The sequence below is a fragment of the Acomys russatus genome, chromosome 30, assembly GCF_903995435.1.
Source record: "Acomys russatus chromosome 30, mAcoRus1.1, whole genome shotgun sequence".
In the NCBI taxonomy this organism is placed as follows: Eukaryota; Metazoa; Chordata; class Mammalia; order Rodentia; family Muridae; genus Acomys; species Acomys russatus.
The window spans coordinates 15,582,211-15,602,025 of record NC_067166.1 but is presented as its reverse complement, the minus strand read 5'-3'; the positions used below and the strand labels follow the sequence as shown (position 1 = coordinate 15,602,025).

Below are 19,815 nucleotides of genomic sequence, written 5' to 3'. Positions count from 1 at the left end.
AACATAATAAAAATCTAATGCTAAATTTGAAGGAACTCAACATGGCAACTCTTTTTTCAAATTGTTGCTCTGAACTACTGAATTATATGGAGGAAAACTTTAAAAGGTGGCCATGTTCTATCTATCCATACAGGAAATAGGACTCTTTAAAGGGAGCAGATATTTTCCAGTAACTACTCTTAGGGGCTAATAAGATGGTTGGACAGATAGGAGAGCCTGCTGTGCAAACATGAAGACCAGAGTTCAAACCTCCAGCTCATGTCCAAAGCTGGGAGTAACTACCTGGAAGCCTGGAACTCCAGTGCCGTGAAGGGTGAGGCAGGGGCTCTCTGAGCTGGCTAGCCACCAGCCTACCAAGTTCAGTAAGAAACCCGTCTCAAGGGACTCTGGTGTAAAGTCAGAGCAGAATGCCAGACACCGTCCTCAGGCCTCCATATTCCCCAGAGACACGTGTGTACATGTGTGTGTATAAATCAAGCAAATATACATTCCCACTCACACACATGCATGCACCACAGCTCGCACATATGCACACACATAAAATCATAACAACAAAAATATACAGCAATTGGCCATTCCAATTTTCTATGAAGCAGCATTCTGCCACAGACAGCATGCAGTAGCCTCTGTATTGCTCTAAGGTCAGATCTAACACACTGAGCAAACCGAGAGCACATCAGTCAAGTTTTCAGTGATTCCAGAATAAATAAAACTTCAAAACAGCAAGACTGTTATGCCCAGAAAAGTAAAACACATGCTCTCTATGTCGCAACATACTTTAAGCTTGAAGCTAAAAACTTCCATTTTTTTTTTCATTAAGATGGAAATCATTTTGTAAGAACCCATTAAGTATGAGACCTTATTTATGAAATAGTCAACTATATATCCAGGACTGAGAGACAGATTACATTTGTCCCAACACTTCTGAGAGAGTACAAAAAGAAACAGCACAGATGAAACCATGGCCTACCTATTGCTACGAAGTAAGCGCACCAGTGATTTCGAGATAACGCCAGCCTCTGACTTGGGTGAGATGTGCCAATACAGCTGAGCGACGGCCATAACCACCTAGAAGAACGGACACCAGAGGCACAGTGAGCACCTAAGCAACAGTGTCAAAATGCATGCTCACGCTGTACTTCCTTTAAACACCTTCAGAATTCCTGTCAAGTGAAATGAAATGGCCAAGTCTTTGTAGTGGATTGAAGTCGTTTTCCTCAAAGTACTTCCTGCCTCCAGAAAGTGTTTGTACTTGAGAGCAGAATGTTAGCTAGTGTCAGTAAGGATGTTAGCAGGTGGCGACAGATGTGCTGAGTGGAAGAGGCCCTAAAGCTGGTATGAGTGTCCTTACAAGATACCAAAAAAAAAAAAAAAAAAAAAAAAGGAATGTCAAGATGAAAGCCGGACGTGATTCTTCCATAAGCCAAGAAATGCAAGAAACTTCAGATGAGGAAAGAAACAGCTTCTCCCTTGGATCCGTGAGAGGGCCTCAGCCTATTGACACCTCGCTTCAGCTTCAGGCTTTTAGGAATGTAATAAACTCCTGCCCTTCTCATCCACCTAGACTGTGGCAATCTGTCTAACAAGGACAGGAGGCTAACACATCCTGAGAAAAGAAAATGAATATTAAATGAACTACCCAAGGTAACAGGAGCCCTGGACAAAAACCTGTGTGCTGCTCATCCTGCTCCTGCTTGGACACACAAAGTTCTAACAAGGGCAAATATGACTTCTAAGACATGCAGACTCAGGGAACAGCAACAAGCTGTGTGAAATAAGGGGAACCGATTCAAAAATGTAACAATAGCAAGGGTTGGCAGTGCACAACTTAAAACCAGCCTTAAAGTAGCCTGAGCCACGCAAGGGTGACAGAACTTCTCTCGGAATGAGACAGCACGGCGCTCCTCTAACGTGCACAGACCCCTCACCGCCAAGACCCAGCTTAACATGTGGACTACAGAGACACAGCAACAGGTCTTCCCGGTCTCAACATACCGCTGCATTCCTGCTCTGCAGCAAAGGCTTTGTGTTTCTAATTAAGAGTCTGTGGTCTGGATCCATGGCATATGGCCTCTTCTTGTCACTCTTTCCCTTCTCTTCATCATCGGATTCATAGAAATTCTTTTCGTTGTCTTCTAGACCATCATTCTGTGAAGAAAAAAAATCCAATCCCAAGATCAAGTAAGACTGAACAGCTAACACACTACCCAGGCAAAGGGGCTTTTCCTTTGAAAATGTCTACAGCTAGGGACTCCAGAGAAGGTTCAATCCAGAACAAAGGCCCGATGGTACATGCTTGTCATCCCAGCAGTAGAGATGCACAGACAGCCATCCCTGAGGCTCGCAGGCCAGCCCCAGAAAACCATCACAAAAACAGAAAGGAAAAGCAGCCATGCCCTAAGGAATGAGGTGGAAGGTTGCCCTTTTTGCACACACATGCACCCATACATACACATAAGGTTTAAAAACTACAAAGACTTCCTGCAGAATTCTGCTGCTGGGGCAATTCAAAACATTGTCCAATCGACATGGCATGGTTGATTCTTCTCATTATAAGATATAATGCTTTTATTAGAGTACATAGCAAATCACAGAAAGTCCACAGGTGTTCAAAGAGAGGAAATGGCCACTAGATTCTAGTAAGGTGCATAATGAGAGCAGCGGGGCTCTGTACACAAGCTGCCTTGGAATGCCACCAAAAAGTAGGAAGAGAGAGGACTGCTGTGGACAGGGCTAGGAAGCAGAGTCAGACTGCTAAGAACCAAGCAGAAAGGTCCTTAGTAATCAAGAGAAAGCAAGCCTCAGTTTCAGCCTAGGAGTGTCTGCAAGGCTCTAGGCTTCTGTTTGGAAGAGCACTCTTAGTCCCCAAACAGATGTACACAGGCACAGTAATACTGTGTACATTCAAGTACAAGTTAGAGGTAACATTTTTTAAAACCAAGAAACATACAGTGCCTCGTCAGCAATTTGTTTCCACCTTTCTGTGTTAGTTATCTGAGTCATCTGAGATCCAAAAATACACTGCAGAAGATGCCAGAAATAAAACAATTCTTATGAAGCATCCTTAGTAGCAGTGAGTGTTTCTCTGCTGGGAGTGGGTGGGGGCAGGGGTGGGAGAGACTGTCAGTATCTTGGAACAAATCCCTAGCAGGTGAGGTCAGACTACTGGACAGCAAGGCTACATGGGTTCCCAGGATGGATGGCATCCCAAGTGGGGACAGAAGGAAGCAGAGAGCTGGAATCCAAACCTTAGCAATCAATACTTTGACTGAATGTAAATAAAATTAGCAATTGAAAGACCAGTCCAGTAGATTAAAACACATAACCCACCTGTATGCTACACACAGGGAACTTGCTTCACACTAAAGACACAGGTGGACAAAGCTCCTCAGAAGATAGAAAAGAAATGCAATAGTGTTGGGGTCAGCTATAATCATATCACCCTCACACAGTCACTCCAGAACAGGTAAAACTACTATGGGAAAACACTTCACATGGCTACTTTCTCAGTTTATTTCTAGGGAGCCTAGACTAGCCTTAAACTCATAAGCCTCCTGGCTTGGCCTGAATGTTCCATATGTAACATTCTTGAAATAACGAAATCATGGAAATGGAGAAAAACTAATGGTTGGCAGAGTTTCAGGTCTGGGGAAGTCACTATGCTAAGCACGTAGACATTAAAGAGAAATGCAATTACTGAAACTCTTAATGAACGCATTGGTCTGATCATACCATTCAGCTACAGTTACTACTGACACAAGTTACTACTGATCAAACTAGAGATTAGAGCTCTCTAATTCCTTTTGTTTGGTTTGTTTTTTGGTTTGGGTTTTGGTTTTCCAAGACAGGGTTTCTCTGTGTAGCCCTGGCTGTCCTAGAACTTGTTCTGTAGACCAGTCTGGCCTTCAAGTCAGAGATCTGCCTACCTCTGCCTCCCAAGTGCTGGGTTTAAAGGCACAGGCCACCACCACTACCTGACCCTCTAAATCAATTCTGAGAATTGCATTTGAGTTTTAATTCTTCAAATAAAAGTTTAAATAATTAAAATTAAAGGGATAAAAGCACTAACTCACTTGAAAGCAGTTTCTATACACATACACTACAGCAATAAATGAAAAAAGCTAATGTCTCACTTGCAAGAGCTTCTATAAGTATTTGTCAAGAAGACTTAGTCTTTTACCTTGCACAAATATCACTAGGAAAAAACCCTTCCATCAAAAGTAAGTTTTAGGGTTTATAACAACAACAGATCAAGGTTGTAAAATCTCAGATAAAGTTTTTGTAGAAATTATCTAAACATGGGGCTGGAGAAATGATTCCAAGGTTAAGAGTGCTTACTGCTCATCCACGTCAGCTCCCAACAGCTGAGGCAGGCAATGCTCAACCACCTGTAACTCCAGCTCCAGAAGATCTAACTAAAACACCTCCTGATTAACACGAGCACCTACACACGTGTACATACCCACTCATGGACGCACGGACACACACACATGAGATGATGATGATGATGATGATGATGTTAATAGATTTTTTTAAAAAAGAAGAATGAATGAATGAAACTAAAGTGGTTGGAGATGTAGCTCAGGTGGTGGAGACTTTGCCTGGCATGTCCAAACCCTGGGTTCCATCCCATGACCACATACTGGGTTTGGTAGCATACCACTAGAATCTCGGCACTCAGGAAGTAGAAGCAGGAAGATTGAAGTTCAAAGTCACCCTCCCTACAGAGTAAGTTTGAGGCTAACCTAGTTTACATAAAACAAACAAGCAACAGAAATAACTTAGTTAACCAGAGAAAATTCACCCAATTTATACTCACTGAAAACAGAAGTTTTAAAAAATAATATAATATCCACCTTCAAAACTAACTAGAAGCTTATTATGGTAGGTGCATTTATCCCAGCTCTGAAAACAGGAGGATTGAGCCTGGGGCTACTCAGGGAGACTCTGTAAGGGAATATTAATTTAATAATTAAATTTAAACTAGAATTTGTAACTTCACTTGAACAAAGTGCTTTCTTTCCGTGTTTACAGAGGACTACTGTAAGTGGGACACTCTTTCTTAGCAAAGTTAGAGCTGGCTGCTTGCTTGACTGAGCTCCGGCCAAGGTGGCTCTATTACATGCACTAGGAAACCAAGAGATGCTATGTAAATAATCACGTGGGAAGCGCTCAATACTACAGTTCAATTATTATGGCTGGACCATAAGCACTTGCTTAAAACCTTAGATCAAAATTTATCAAACATGTTTAAATCCTGCCTGAAAATACATAATAAAACGCCTTTTTTTAAATGCCTTTTTAAATTTTAACTACCAAAAACAAAACTACAACTAAAAAATAAAATCCTAAAATGCTCATAAATGCTGCTTTTAATAATCAATTATTTATTCTGTTTCTTCTTTGTTATTAATGAATGTATTTTATTAGAATTTGATTATATTACTTTAATGGAAAAATATCTTTAATACAGTTTTTACTCAAAAATGTTTACGGTTATGGTATAATTTTAGTCAAAAGATTTCAAGGAAGTAATTTTCTTTCATTACTATTTTCCCACACAAAAGTCAAAGATCTTATATAACTATCTAAAAAATTTTCCTAGAGATTCTTACTTATTAATTTCTACAAATTTCTAAAATAAAAGAGAATACTTGAAATAACATTTATATGTATCCCAGAGAAGCCAAAAAGTTAAATACCTTTGCTTTAAAGTTTTGATAAGGGACAATTTTTTTTTTAAGAAGGTAAGAACACATGTCACCTATGGACAAAACAGCTGATGTCAATTATTTAGTAAAGACATTCACCTCAAAAACTCTACTATACCTTTTTACAAAATGTCAGTTTGGTTTTCTTTCTGTCATCTATTTTTCTTTTGGAGACAGAGACTTGCTATGTACCTCTGAGCAAACCTGGCAGCCGCACTCCAGACTGAGAGAGGACTACAGGTGAACACCACCATGCCCAGCTCTCAGATCTCTGGCTGCATGTACTATATATTGCTCTCAGGTGCATCCAACGTCAGGAGAGAGGACTCAGAAATGGGAAGAAGGTAAGAGTCATGAGGCCACTGTGTGAACACAGAAATGGGAGGGAGGTAAGAGTCATGAGGCCACTGTGTGAACACAGAAATGGGAAGGAGGTAAGAGTCATGAGGCCACTGTGTGAACACAGAAATGGGAAGGAGGTAAGAGTCATGAGGCCACTGTGTGAACACAGAAATGGGAGGGAGGTAAGAGTCATGAGGCCACTGTGTGAACACAGAAATGGGAGGGAGGTAAGAGTCACGAGGCCACTGTGTGAACACAGAAATGGCTCCAGAGGGGCAAGAACCCAACACCAATGACAGGTTTGAATTTGTATTGACATGGATGTGGCTTCTGGGCCATCGTGGGCGTGCAAGGACCCTAGCCCAATGTCACTGCTGGTGCATTATGAACCTCTCAGTGTTCTTACTACTCAGGGTCAAATTTGACAGAAGGAGAAGTATGCTATAAAACTGTTATGGAGATAAAGTTCACTTTAGTGAAGCTTCTACAGTGTCCGTCTCTGGTACAAAGTCAACACTGAGAAGATGCCCACTATGGCCCACGAGGCAGGAGCTCCTGTCTGCAGAACTGTGGAGAACTTGTGCACTTGTGCACAGCACCCCGTGCAGGATGCATCTGCTACAGCAGCCTGCGCTGCACAGACCATGGTTCATATGTTCAAGGATTAAGAGATAGAAACAACTTTATAGAAACATCAGATTTAATTTTTATGCATTTTTATAAAGGGCTATAATTTTGGCAATCAATTACAGAGTTAATTAAATTTGTCAATCTTTAAAAAAAAAATTCAACTTGCCTGACTATACTTTGTGACACTTCTGACCCATCAAATGGGGAAAGATTTGTGCTCTCTTAAAGATAATAAATAACATACTTAACTGAGTAAGCAGAGGTTCAGTGCTGTCGTACCTTTGACACCACTGAATAGCTGAAAGATAGTCATTCTTTGTTAAAAGTTATGTGAGTTGTGGAATGAATCTTACTTTTCCCATATCCAGGAACAGAAAAGCTACTTAAACAAGCAAGGGAAACAAGCTATATTAAGAAAGATAAGCGGTCTGTCTGCTTTAGAGTAAAAACAAATGAGTTTGAAAGACCTTGAAATGAACTTTATAGAAATTGCCAAATGTTCTACTTAGAATATTACCATTTTCATAAACATAAAAGATAAACCAATTCTAACACACCTCCACTCACACTGGAAGACACTATCTCATAAACATTCTATTTTTAGTAGAACTGCTTAATTTTCAGAGTGTCATCTACAGTATGGAATGCCTTCTGATCTGAAAAGCGCTGTCAGGCAGCTCCAATGTGTTCTGTTAATTTAGAACTATGCGAAAAGGTTCTCCCACACACCAGAGACAGCTGTGATGGAAGCCTTTCACCATTATCCCGTACAGGAAACCCTTACCAGAGTACACTGTGCATACCATTTCATTTGGTATCTTGGTATTTTGGTTTCTCAATACACGGATAGAAGGTATAACAAAGAAAAAGAAACTAAGTTACACATTTCACTGTCCAGGGGCAAGGAAAGAGAAACATCTTTTAGAGCTGCGTGCACCAAAAACATTCAACAAGGATTCAATTACTGGGCTACAGGGGCAGCTCAATGGGGGAATGCTGCCCAAGCGTCAGGAGCTGAGTCATGGGTCTCCAGGGCTCACAGGCCCACGTGTCCAGCCACAGCAGCGCACTTCCCTGCCTTCAGAAAGGCTATGGCAGGGCTGGAGGGGCAGCCCAGAGCTAAGAGCACTCATTGTGCTTGCAGAGGAGCCAGGTTTGCTTCCAGCTCTAACATGCCAGCACGGCTCTGGCAGGCCCTGCCCTTCTCCCCATCCCCTCTGCCTTGCTAAAAACCACAGACACTAGGGTTTATTCCCGTATCTGCCCATTTCCTCCTCCCAAGGCTGACTGACACCAAGGTCCAGCTATGAAAATATTGAGGTCCAGCAACCAAAAGCCCCATCTGGCTCACTTAAATAATATGCCCAATTAACATCAAACACCTCATCCTAACATGGGTTCTCCTTTTACCTTTTTAAATTGCCACTTGTCTATGGGCCATGTCTGTTTCCTCTCTTCCAGAGATAGGCCTTTGTCCCCAAGGACAAATACCCCTCCTCCCTCTCCTTGCTCCCTTCCCCTTCTCTATTTCCCATCTTTCTCGTAGTCCCTGCTCTCTGCCCCTCTGGGGCAAATAAATCTTTGTGCTGAGAACTTGGTCTTGGGGTTTTCCTTTAGATAAGTATTTGTAGTTCTAGTTCCAAGAGATCCAGTGCTCTCTTCTGGCCTCTGAAGGCACTGCACACGCATGGTATACACACACACACACACACACACACACACGGGGGGGGGGGGGGGAACACTCATAAAATAAAAATACATTTTTATAAGATGAAAAGGTAACTGATGAAAAATAAAGATATGCTCTTGCTACCACATGCAACCCATGGGTGAGTGCACTTGCATGCATGTGTACACATCCAAAACTTTTTAAAGAGTCAAGTAATATACATGTTTGTATTGAGGAAGTGTGGTGGTTTGAATGAAAATGGCCCTCATAGGCTCATATGTTTAAATGTTTGGTCCCTAGTGCCAGAATTGTTGGGGAAGGATTAGGAGGCACAGCCTTCTGGGAGGAAGCACAGCACTGGGGATGAACTCTGAGGTTTCATAAGCCCACAGCAATCACAGTGAGCCTCTCTCTGCCTCATGCCTGTGGGTAAGATGTAAGCTCCTCCTCGCTACTGCTCCAGTGCCATGTCTGCCAGCTGCCATGCTCCTTGCCATGATGGACATGGGATGGACCCACCCTCTGAAACTGTAAGACCCCAATTCAATGCTTGCTTTTCCAAGTTGCTTTGTTTACTGTCTCTTCACAGCAATAGAAAAGTAACTACCACTTGTGGGGAGAAGCCATGCAGGAAGAAAGGGCGGGTGGGAAAGAGAGACCACTAGACACAGACACACAGAGACTTGTTTAAATCTTAACCTCATTTGAAAAGTGGGGACCAACTTGGATTAAGGAAAGCTTCGTGGTTCCTAGAAATTATTTTAAGACTACACACCGGGCAGATACAGATGTAGTGGTGTGATAGAAACTCACACAGGGGCCTGGGAGGGCTGCTGGGTAAATGAGGACTAGGAGCTAGGAGCGTGATGCTCACGTTTCTGTACACAGAAAGGTCAGCAGAGCACACAGGAGGCCCAGAAGCACACGCAGGGCGGTGCTGACTACTGTCACAAAACCGCCCTGACAATGCAACCAAGAAAAAGGTCTTTTCAGAAACTGGATTATCTTTGTGTGAAAAATAAGTAAATGTGAACACAGAACTAAAATTCCACAAAAATTAACTTGAAAACTGACTACAGAGCAAAGTGTAAAACGCAATCTATAAGCCACTAGAGGTTAACACAGATGAAAACATACATTAACAAGGGCACTAAGGTACGGCAACTTTTAGATACAAAACTAATGGAATGACTTGTGGAAAACATAACCAAAAAGCTATACTTCTTGTATTTTGACATAGTCTTGGTATTCATTAGGAACTTTGGAGGTCTTAACACCCTACAGAATACAAGCAAAAGCAGAAATGAGACTCTATGGAGGAACGACAGCAGAAAGAAGTCTCTAGCATTTTTTCCCTTGAAAAACAAAACTGCAGTTAACTAAAATGTAAAGCCCCTACTACACAAAAGACAAGGTCAAGGGAGTTAGATGAGCCTCAGACAGGGAAGGCTCTTACCCACAACATGCCAACAGCTCTCAAACCCTGAGAACAAGAGAACAGGCCACCCAGTCTTTAAGAGAACTGAGGGCATAAAGGAACAGCTCCCCTTCCCCCATCTCGCTCTCTCTCTCTCTCTGCCTCTCTCTCTGCCTGTGCCCCACCCCCCCCACACACACACACATACACAATCTAACAAGCCCCTCCAGGGACCATCCGGAGAGGGAGCAGAGAACGCAGCGTCACATATGGAAGGAGTGCTGTGAAACACTGTCTTCCCTCCGGACATGACATGTCATGTGGGCGCCTGCAAAAGGCCATCAACACTGCCCTGTGGACATGAGCTCAAGGGCCCCCAAGCCCCTCTGAGAACTACAGGCAGTAGTGAGTGGACAGCGGAAGCTAGGGGGGGAGAGTCATTATTCCTTATGGTGTACCCTCTGGTAATTTGCCCTTACTCAAGTAAATACCCTAATTAAATGCAGCAAGGCACACACACGCAAAAGACATCAAAGTGTGCGCAGTGCTTGTTGGGAAGAAGAAAGTGCTGGGGGGGAGGGGGGGATATGGTGATGGGAAATAGAATCAAAGTACGTCACTATATGTGTATGAGGTTGTGAACATCACTTTTAAAGTAAAGATGGCCAATAAGCACATGAGGAGATAGTCAATACCTTCTGTCACTAAAGAATTACAAATCAAGAACAAATAACTGCCAATACCTGTCAGAACAGAGTGGGCGGGAAGGGAGGACTAATGGGCAGAACCCAGCTACCGACATGATAAACACAACGATGCAGTTGGTTCAAAACACAGCACAAGCCCACAGGCTTTAGCTGATAGCGATGTGTTAATGTAGCTTCAGAAACATAAAGGTCAGATCCAGAGTGAAAGCTAAGGGCACACAAAACCCCCATCACTTTCAACACACTGACTGTGAACCAAGGACTGCTCTTGTTTAAAACCTATGTTTTAACAATTAAGGCAAAAGCAGTGGGCTAACGTATCTTACCATGTGGGATGCGACGACAAGCTCCCCCTAGTCTATATAGCTTCACGCTGCCCCAGAGCACTCGCTTCAGCAGGCACGCATTCACATCAATGCTCCTTGGCGGCGAAGCCCCAAACATGTCCCTTACTCTGCAGGTGTACTCTGGAAGAGGACAGTCACTAATGCGCCCCTAATGCACAGTAGTAAGGAGACATGGCATGGGAAGCAGACTTACATGGCAATCCTTCCTAAAGCCCTTGCTCCTGGCACTCCAAACACAAGAGCTCAGCCTTGGAGGAGGATCTCTGCTCTTTAGAGGGATGTTACACAAGAGACAGGCTTCACCTGAGCTTGGTAAGAACTAAATACAAACTTCCATCTTTTTATCAGTTTGCACAAGCAACAAAGAGAAAAGGTTTGCAATAGCTCAAACCATAAACAACATTTTATGTCTAAAATTTGATAACAAGAAAATATTTCTAAAAAATATACTTACCCAACATGTGAACAATGACACTAGGCATTGTGAAAACAAAAGGTACTGTGGGCCACAAGCCTCTCAAATATAAGTAAAGTGCTGGCAGAAATGTGCCTTTTAATCCTCAGAACTAGGGTGTTTTGAGGTGAAGCAGGTATGCATCACCTTCCACAGGCAGAGAATAAAGATTCACGGGACATGCACAGCCTGCTGCAGGTTTAGACTGTTCCTTAAAGCTACAGGGAGTACACAGGATAGTCCGTGTAATCTGAGACACTGCATTAGGCAAGGACTACAGCCTCCAATCACCATAAGAGTGTCAGCCATCTGGGTCCTGGAGGAGGCCTTCCTCATAATTTTCAGACAGCCATCTCACAGGGTATAACCACGAGGAAGCAATCTCTCTGCTACGGCTGCTTATAAGGACATAAGCCCCTCTAAAATAGAGCTTCTCAATCTGGGGGGTCAAATGACCTTTTCACAGGGGTTGCCTATCAGATATCCTGCATATTAGATAGTTAAATTACAATTCATAGCAGTTACAGTTATGAAGTAACAAAATAATTGTATGGTCAAGGATCACCACAACATGAGGTCACACTAGGGAAGCTGAGAACCATTGCCCTAAAGGTATTATTGTGGCTTCACCTAAACCCAATCACCTCTAAAAGGCTATCTCCAAATACTACTACACAGAGGGCTAAAGTTTCAATGTGCATTGTGGGAAGGCACAAACAATCCGTCACATTCCTGCAGCAGTATACCCTGGCGGGACACCTCCCTGACAGGGTTAGCTACTCTAACGAGAGCAGAGGGGCTGAATGCTTAGCAGAAGCCTAACTGCTCAGACCAAGTCAGCTATTTATTCACTATAGACAACACACACACAAGGCTGAGAACATTTGGAACACTTTTCTAATTTTTTTTTCTACAGAAAAAGTGAAATTTCATGCCCCACAATTCAGTATGCAGCACAGGGTGTGCACACTGGTATGAGATACCACCACCCCCATGGGAAAACTGCTATGCTGTTCACTTTGCATGTTTTATACCACAGCCCAGTAACCACTGTACCACACAGGTGGAAGTGTGGGTTTGAGGACCATTGAACACTGAATCTCCCCAATACATCACAATTACTGAAACACCTGTGCACGTAACAGTGTGTTGAGCCACTATGAAAATTCAGTGTTCAATTGCCCCCAACAGTTCCCATTTCTATGTTCAACTGTATGTTCAGCTCTAGGATGTAAGAAACAAACTTCAGAATGCATCCATTTCCAACTCCTAAGAAATGAGGTGGAAGACCTGCGTAAAGCATCTGTCAAATTTCCCTAAAATATGCCTGTGGCTATGCTGATCAGGACAGAGGCCCCAAAGCCTGAGAAATAAGGGCTGTGATTATCCTAGATCCACTGATGGGATTAAAGAAGCTACAGTTGGCTGACGTGAATATATTTTAGAACAGTTCTCGCTCAATTGCAAAGCAGGAAGCAGTTTAAGCCACCCTAAACAGAAGTAATATGATTTGCCAACTACTCACTCTCGCTCACCCTAATCCCTGGGACAAAGGTTACATTACAGACAGCGGAGCAAAAGTGCATGGAATTGAAATTGATAAATTTAACTCTTCTTTAGGGCATTAAAACAAAGCTTTTACAATATATTTAGAAATTCTATGAGAGATCAAGCCCCCTCTTTTTTTCCTTTGAGACAGGGTCTCACTATATAGCCCTGGAAGGCCAGGAACTTAATTATGTAGAGCAGGCTGGCCTTAAACTCACAGAGATCCATCTTCCGGACCCTCCTTTCCAAGCGCTGATAGTAAAGGCTAAACCACCATGCCTGGCTCTACTTTTTCTTAATTAATAAGGAATCCCAATACTCAGAACAGAACAAGATGCATACTACATATGCTTGTGTTCTAAATTAAGAGGAGGGAACCATTTCAATTATTTGGAAAGAAGGGAAAGGAAAAATCTGAATTAAAAAGCTCTACATAATACAAAGTTTTATTAGGGGATGATTTAATCTCCATTAATCCCCAAGTATTCTACATCTAAACTAAAGAATGCACTGAATCATTAGAAAAAGCTGTACAAGCAAGATGTCTCAAAGATAATGCAATGAGTGGGGCTGGAGAGACAGATGGCTTCATAGATAGTCTTCCAGAGGCCTGGGATCCATTCCCAACACTCAGGAAGCCTCACAACAGCCTGGTATTTCAGTTCCAGGGGATCTGACACTATCTTCTATCATATGCAGACAACAGGCACACACAATGTACACAGACATACAGGCTGGCATAACACTCAAAACACATTTTTTAAAGTAAAAAATTAATTAACAACAATAAAGGTAATATGACTATAGCTTTATGTCCTGGTATGCACCTATAATCCTAGCATTCAGGAATCTGAGACTGGAAGCATCCAAGCTCAAAGAAAGCCTGAGCTACAAAGTTAAGATCGTGTCTTAAAGCAGGCTAAAAGGAGGAGGAAGAGGAGAAAGAGAAAGACGAGGAAGAAGAGGAAGAGGAGAAAGAGAAAGACGAGGAAGAAGAGGAAGAGGAGAAAGAGGAAGAGAAATAAGAGGAGAAAATGGAGGAAGGGGGGAGTGAGGGTATTTATTTGCCTCTGGAGAGGAACTAGAGTGAAATGGGGATGCCACACACAACTGAAGGCAGCAACTCTACACCTAGAAAAAGGAACCAAGCGAGCATAAGCTCTGTAGCCCTGGTTTCCTACATGCAAAGGTGCCCGTTCCCTAGTGTTCATCAGCACTGTGACTGCCAGAGAAAGGACGACCTCGGGTGTGTAAAGGGGGTTGTGGCACTAACACATACACAATTATTAAGACTCTGACTGTGTGACTTTTCTGTGCATCTGTATATCATAAAAACAAAGAAACTAATACTTAATGACTACTGAACTTTAAAGACAGACGCAGTAAGTGCTGGGGGCTCTGTGATCTGCTGTCTCCATTTACTTTGAAATGTATCAAGAAATTTAGATGAACAGGTATGGCCACGCTACAGCATACTGCTTTCTCCACTGCGGAGGCTAATTTTGCCAGACTGAGCATCCCTGGTTGACAATTTTCTTCTTTCAATACAATGAAAGCCATGAGTAATGGTACACACCTTTAATCTCAGCACTCAAGAGGCAGAGGCAGGTGGATGCTTTTGAGTCTGAGGCCAACCTGGATAACAGAGTTCTAGGACAGCCAGGGCAACATAGAGAGACTCTATCTCAGTCAATCAGTTGAGATGGATGGATGGATGGATGGACGGATCGATCTGCTTCTTGAACTACCACCTTCTAGAACCTACAGAAAGTTTGCACACATTGCCTCCCTTCTCTGTGGCTACATTCAAGCCCCTTTCCTGACTTTCAGCAGAAGATGATGGCTCCTGGTACCTAGGTTTCTTACCTAGAACTGAGTTCCTTAATTAGATCAATCAGTGTCTTTCACCAGGTCTAGGGCAAGTTCAGCTGCTGTCTCTTCAGATATTCCTTTTAGTCCCTTCTCTCTCCTCTTTCCTTAGGCATCCCATTGTGTTTGGAAAAGAACATGTGAGGTGCCCAGCGGCTTCATCAGGGTTTTCCTGTTGCCCGGCTCATTTTACTTCATACATTTTCTGCTCCTCAGACTAGATAATTTACACTGACCAATCTTCTAGTTCATTGATTCATTTCTACTGCTGACCCCTGGTAGTGAACATTTCATTTTAATTACTCAACTTTTCAGCAAGCTTCTGTTTGGCTCGTGTGTGTGTGTGTGTGTGTGTGTGTGTGTGTGTGTGTGTGTGTGTGTGTGTGTGTGTGTGTGTGTGTGTGTGTGTATTCTCTATTTGGAGGGACATCACTTTTCTGACTTCATTTACTCACTTTAGTATGTTCTAGGCCAATTTAAATGTGTTAAATCATGTGTGCTTCTTCAGTTACAATTTCTATTGCTTTGTTTTTCTTTTAATGTACCATTCCTCTGTTTCTTTGCATGTTTCCTAATTTTGAGATGAAAAGCAGACATTGAAATTACGATGATATGATGACTCTGTAACTGCGATTCTGGGCCTTCCCAAGTGTCTGCTGGTGCTGCTATGGCTTGCTCTGGCACGATCCTGAGTGATCTGGAAAGGCTGTATTCTCTCTCTCTTGTGGTCACTTACGTGTTTGCTCTTCTGCGGGCCTTATAATCAGCTGGTGATTTAACATACTTCCTAGAGTTACCAAAGGGAAAAAATTCCTAGTCACTGCAGCTATGCGGCCTTCGTAACACGTAAAGTGCTTGTGCCTGAGTCACTGGTTCTGCTCCTGTAGAGCTAATGGTCTTATTCAGACACCAAAGCTCACGTTCTCGTTAGGTCTTAGAGCATGTCTTCTCCTACAGTCCACACTATACAGGTGAGGCCGCCACCTGGCATTTTCCCAAGTCTTTCACCCTCCAACCTTTTGCTTCTTGCTTCTATATGTGTTTACTCTCTATTTTTATTGATATCTGTGGCTAAGTTATCATTTGCCTTAAAGACACTCCAACTTAGATAAAGTAAGATTATGTTCTTTGTACAATGGCCCCTCTAAACCATCAAACAGAGAATCACAATCTTTAAGACCAAAGCCCACCCTGTCCCCAACCCCGGCAATCCCAGGAACCTATTATGTATGGTCCTGAGCTGCTATGGTTGAGGACTGTCACTGAGACACAGGCTGAAGACTGAGAGAATATTAAATTAAAACATGTAAAGCACTCTTTTGGTCGGGAGGCCTGGTGGAACTCAAAGAAAAACTAAGCAGGCTACAAAGATGAGACTTGATAACCTATGACCATACAGTGGGGGAGGAGGTCCCCCTCGGTCATAGACCTAGGGGAGGGGAATAGGGTGAATGCGGGAGGGAGGGAGGAATGGGAGGATACAAGTGATGGGATGGCAATTGAGTTGTAATCTGAATAAATTAATAAAATTTTTAAAAAGCACTCTTTTGTTTCTTAATTAAATGTCAGAATAGTTGTTGTGAACCTTAGCTTATTTTCTCTTTTCAAGGAGTTTATTCTGGTTTTATCCATTTTACTACACATCTCTGTGTAGGGCACACCATAAACTTCCCTACTTTGCCATTATTTGCTAATGTCAGACTCCACTTAAAAAGTTGGATGCAGACAGAGTCAACGGCCAAACTGTGAGAAGACAGGGTAAGCAAATGCTCAATAGTTCCTGCCTCACAAATATGTATGTCAGATATATTGGGCCAGAAGGCTAAAGATGATGCTCAAACGTTTAGAGAACTTTGGATGATGGTTCAGATAGCAAGCTTTCCCTGTCACTTTTTTCATTTTAGAAGCTGGTAACATGCACTTCTAATTCACTGAGATGATTAATTTTATTCCTTCTCAAGTGTCTGATGGGGTTAAAGACCAGATAGTTTAGTCTTACAATTAAGCTTAGCTGTTTAGAGGTTAAGATGTTTTTAAGTCTAGATAGATGTTTTAAGTTGATAGAGATGAGATATGATAGACACTGATTTACACTCAGAATTTTAGACTCACCAATATAGGAAAGATGCTTTCTGCAAGTCTGCCAAGTACAAATAGCCAAATCACTATGAATGTAACATTTATATAATTCCTGATTGTTTGGTGGTTATTCTTGCTGTATATAGTTTATTTTATTTATGTGTAATATTATAAATGTATATATAAAAAAGGTGTACACAAAATGCTGGGGTATTAAGAGTCACAGTACAGATAACAAAAAAGACAAACATATTTCTAATCAGCATAAAAAACTAAATAAAGGTACACTGAAGGCACAGAGTATAAAGATAGTTTTCAAATGATGATAAAGGCAAAAAAAACCAGGCCCAATCTGGAAGTGCTGAGAAAGCTGAAAGGAAAGTTTGTGAACAGAAATATCGAAAGATGGAAGAGGGGTCAGGGACATGGCTCAACAGCCAACACACTGCTCTTGTGGAGGACCAGAGCTTAATGCCAAGAACACAGTATGTGAGGGTCACAAGCACCACAACTCCAGCTCCGGGAAATCCAACACCTCAGCTGCCCTAGGGCCTACCCTGCACGCACAAGCTCATACCAACAGACATATACACATAATTAAAACAAAACAGTCTTTTTTAAAAAAAGAAGAGGAGGTGTGGGAAGACATCTCAGTGGGTATGGCACCTGCACCCCAGAGCAAAGCTGGGCATGAAGCAGAAGTCTGCAACCCCAGTACTTCTGCTGTAGTGTGGCAGGCGGAGACAGGAGAGCCCCAGAAACTCACTGAGCAGCCTGCCTGGCAAAGGCAACAGAAATAGCAAAGACGAGACCACATCTCAAACAAGGTGGAAGGTAAGGACACGGGGACGGACGGACGGACAGACGGACGAACACACACACACACACACACACACACACACACACACACACACACACACACACCCTCACTACTACTGCTCCCTAAATAAGTTCATAGGAATGATGCTTAGTTCTAGAAGCAGCTGCTTGAAACATGGAACTTTGCAAGATTCTGAGCACCTGCAGGAGGGCAATAGCTAAAAATGGGGAGGAGAAGGGTAATCTCAAACAACATGGCTTAAAATGGGTAAGACAAGGCACCCAAAGGGATGAAAGAGCCAGCAGCACCACCTGCTACTCGCATGGGGTTTACAGTCACCCCTTAGTCAGACAAGTAAATGATTTTCATATAGGAACTTTCCTGAATGGTCCTCTATAGCAGAGTCAGTTTTCTGTGTTGTGTATACAAATACATAGTAGGAACTACGGCAGGCCGGCATCTGGACCTCAGACTAGGAAGACGCATTCTCATCTACTATTAACTCTTCAAGCACCAGTGCAGATTACTGTGAACTGCTGGTCTTAAATATCAAAGATTTCATAACTAATTTTGTAAAATGGAATGACTCAGCAATGCAGAGGAGAACAAACAACTCAGTCCTGCAGACTAAAAATTGTGAGCCTACATTGTAACATTTTCTCCACCAGACCAGATCCTACTCAAGGTATCAAAACATACTGCACAAAACATACTGGCTGCAGAGATACTCGCTGCTTTTGAAAAGAAGATTCAGACTCAGGATTGGCCTTCCAAGGGATCTGATGCCCTCTCCTGACCTCTGCAGGCACTAGGCTCATTTACAGTATTCATACATTCATATAGGCCAAACACAGAGAGAGAGAGAGAGAGAGAGAGAGAGAGAGAGAGAGAGAGAGAGAGAGAGAGAGAGAGAGAGGGAGAGAGGGAGAGAGGGAGAGAGGGAGAGAGGGAGAGAGGGAGAGAGGGAGGGAGGGAGGCAGGCAGGCAGGCAGGCAGGCAGACAGGCAGAGGCAGAGAGAGACAGAGAGACAGAGACAGACAGACAAGAAGACAGACAAGGAGACAGAAAGAAAATAAAGTAAATATTAAAAATGCATCGTACTGTAATCAAAATAAAAGACAGTTTCAAAAATTGGAATATCCTTGAGAGTTACAAGAACTTTCTCATAACACTTTTCATTTCATCTAACATTGCTGTGTATATACACATCTCTGAAAGGGAAATTTTTAAATATTCTTTCAAAACCACAATCTCTTAAAAATTATATGAAATTAATATGAGAAATATGGTAGAGGCTTTCCTGAAAGAGCTGAGAAGCCAGGGCTTCAGAAGAAGGCACGGATTCCCGAGGCATGGCTCCTCTGGGCACTGTGAGGAACTGTGGTGTGCAGCAGGGAGAGGTCTCAGAAGGCTGATTATGTAAACCTAGCTAAAGGGAAGTGACGGAAGGCTGAGGTGCGTGGGGTTAGAGGGCTATGGGAAACACGCCAAGGCCTTTGACCTGGAGCTGAGACGCACGTCCTGTGCTGCGGCTTCAGTCCCCACAGACAGAACGCCTTGACTGGCACTTTGGAGAATCAGATGCAGTCACAAGCATGGAGGACCTGGAGAGCAGCGTGCTGTGTGCCTACAATTGCTGCTTTTGGGAGGCGGAGGCAAAAGAATCTCAGATTCAAGAACAAAACACATTATGGGGGCGGGGGGGGATTTCCAAGCCCAGTCTGCCCAGTCTCAAAACAAACAACTAAAATAAATAAAACCAAAGAGCTGGAAATGTAGCTAGCTCAGTGGTGGAATGCATACTCAACAACATGAGGCACCAGATTTAACCCAAGAGTCTTCCCACCGAGGGGGATAAACCAATAAAAGGACTTTATCCACAGGAAGAGTAAAACTTAAGAGGTGTCAGCATTTGTCTTCTACCATTTCCCAGCCTCTCGGTCAGAGAAGCTTCTTTCAGCCATGGGTGACAGTCAAGAAGGGAACTCATAATTGGTCACTGCTAAGTGTGAGTGACTGATGAGCACTCAGCCCCAAGTGGACTTCTATGTCAACCCAACTGAGGCCCAGGGACCAACAGAAAAGATGGGGCTCAACGTAGAAACCAAAGGATGGGGAGAAGCAGTAGGCTGTCTTTTCTGGCCATGGCATGCCCGTTGCCATCATGAACATACTGCAGCTGTGACCACACACACCAAAACACACACAGCTGGGAGGGGGG

General features: G+C 42.9%; 1 protein-coding gene across 1 annotated transcript in view; it reads right to left on the bottom strand.

Moving 5' to 3' along the window:
* The window catches only part of Ap3b1 (adaptor related protein complex 3 subunit beta 1), a 202,242-nt gene that overhangs the window by 117,348 nt on the left and 65,079 nt on the right, over window positions 1-19,815 (bottom strand). The window contains exons 8-9 of the mRNA XM_051172495.1: window positions 1,996-2,148; window positions 971-1,068 (exon numbers count right to left, since the gene is read on the bottom strand). Of these exons, the coding sequence (XP_051028452.1) occupies window positions 971-1,068; window positions 1,996-2,148 (251 nt within the window). The remainder of the gene's footprint in view (window positions 1-970; window positions 1,069-1,995; window positions 2,149-19,815) is intronic.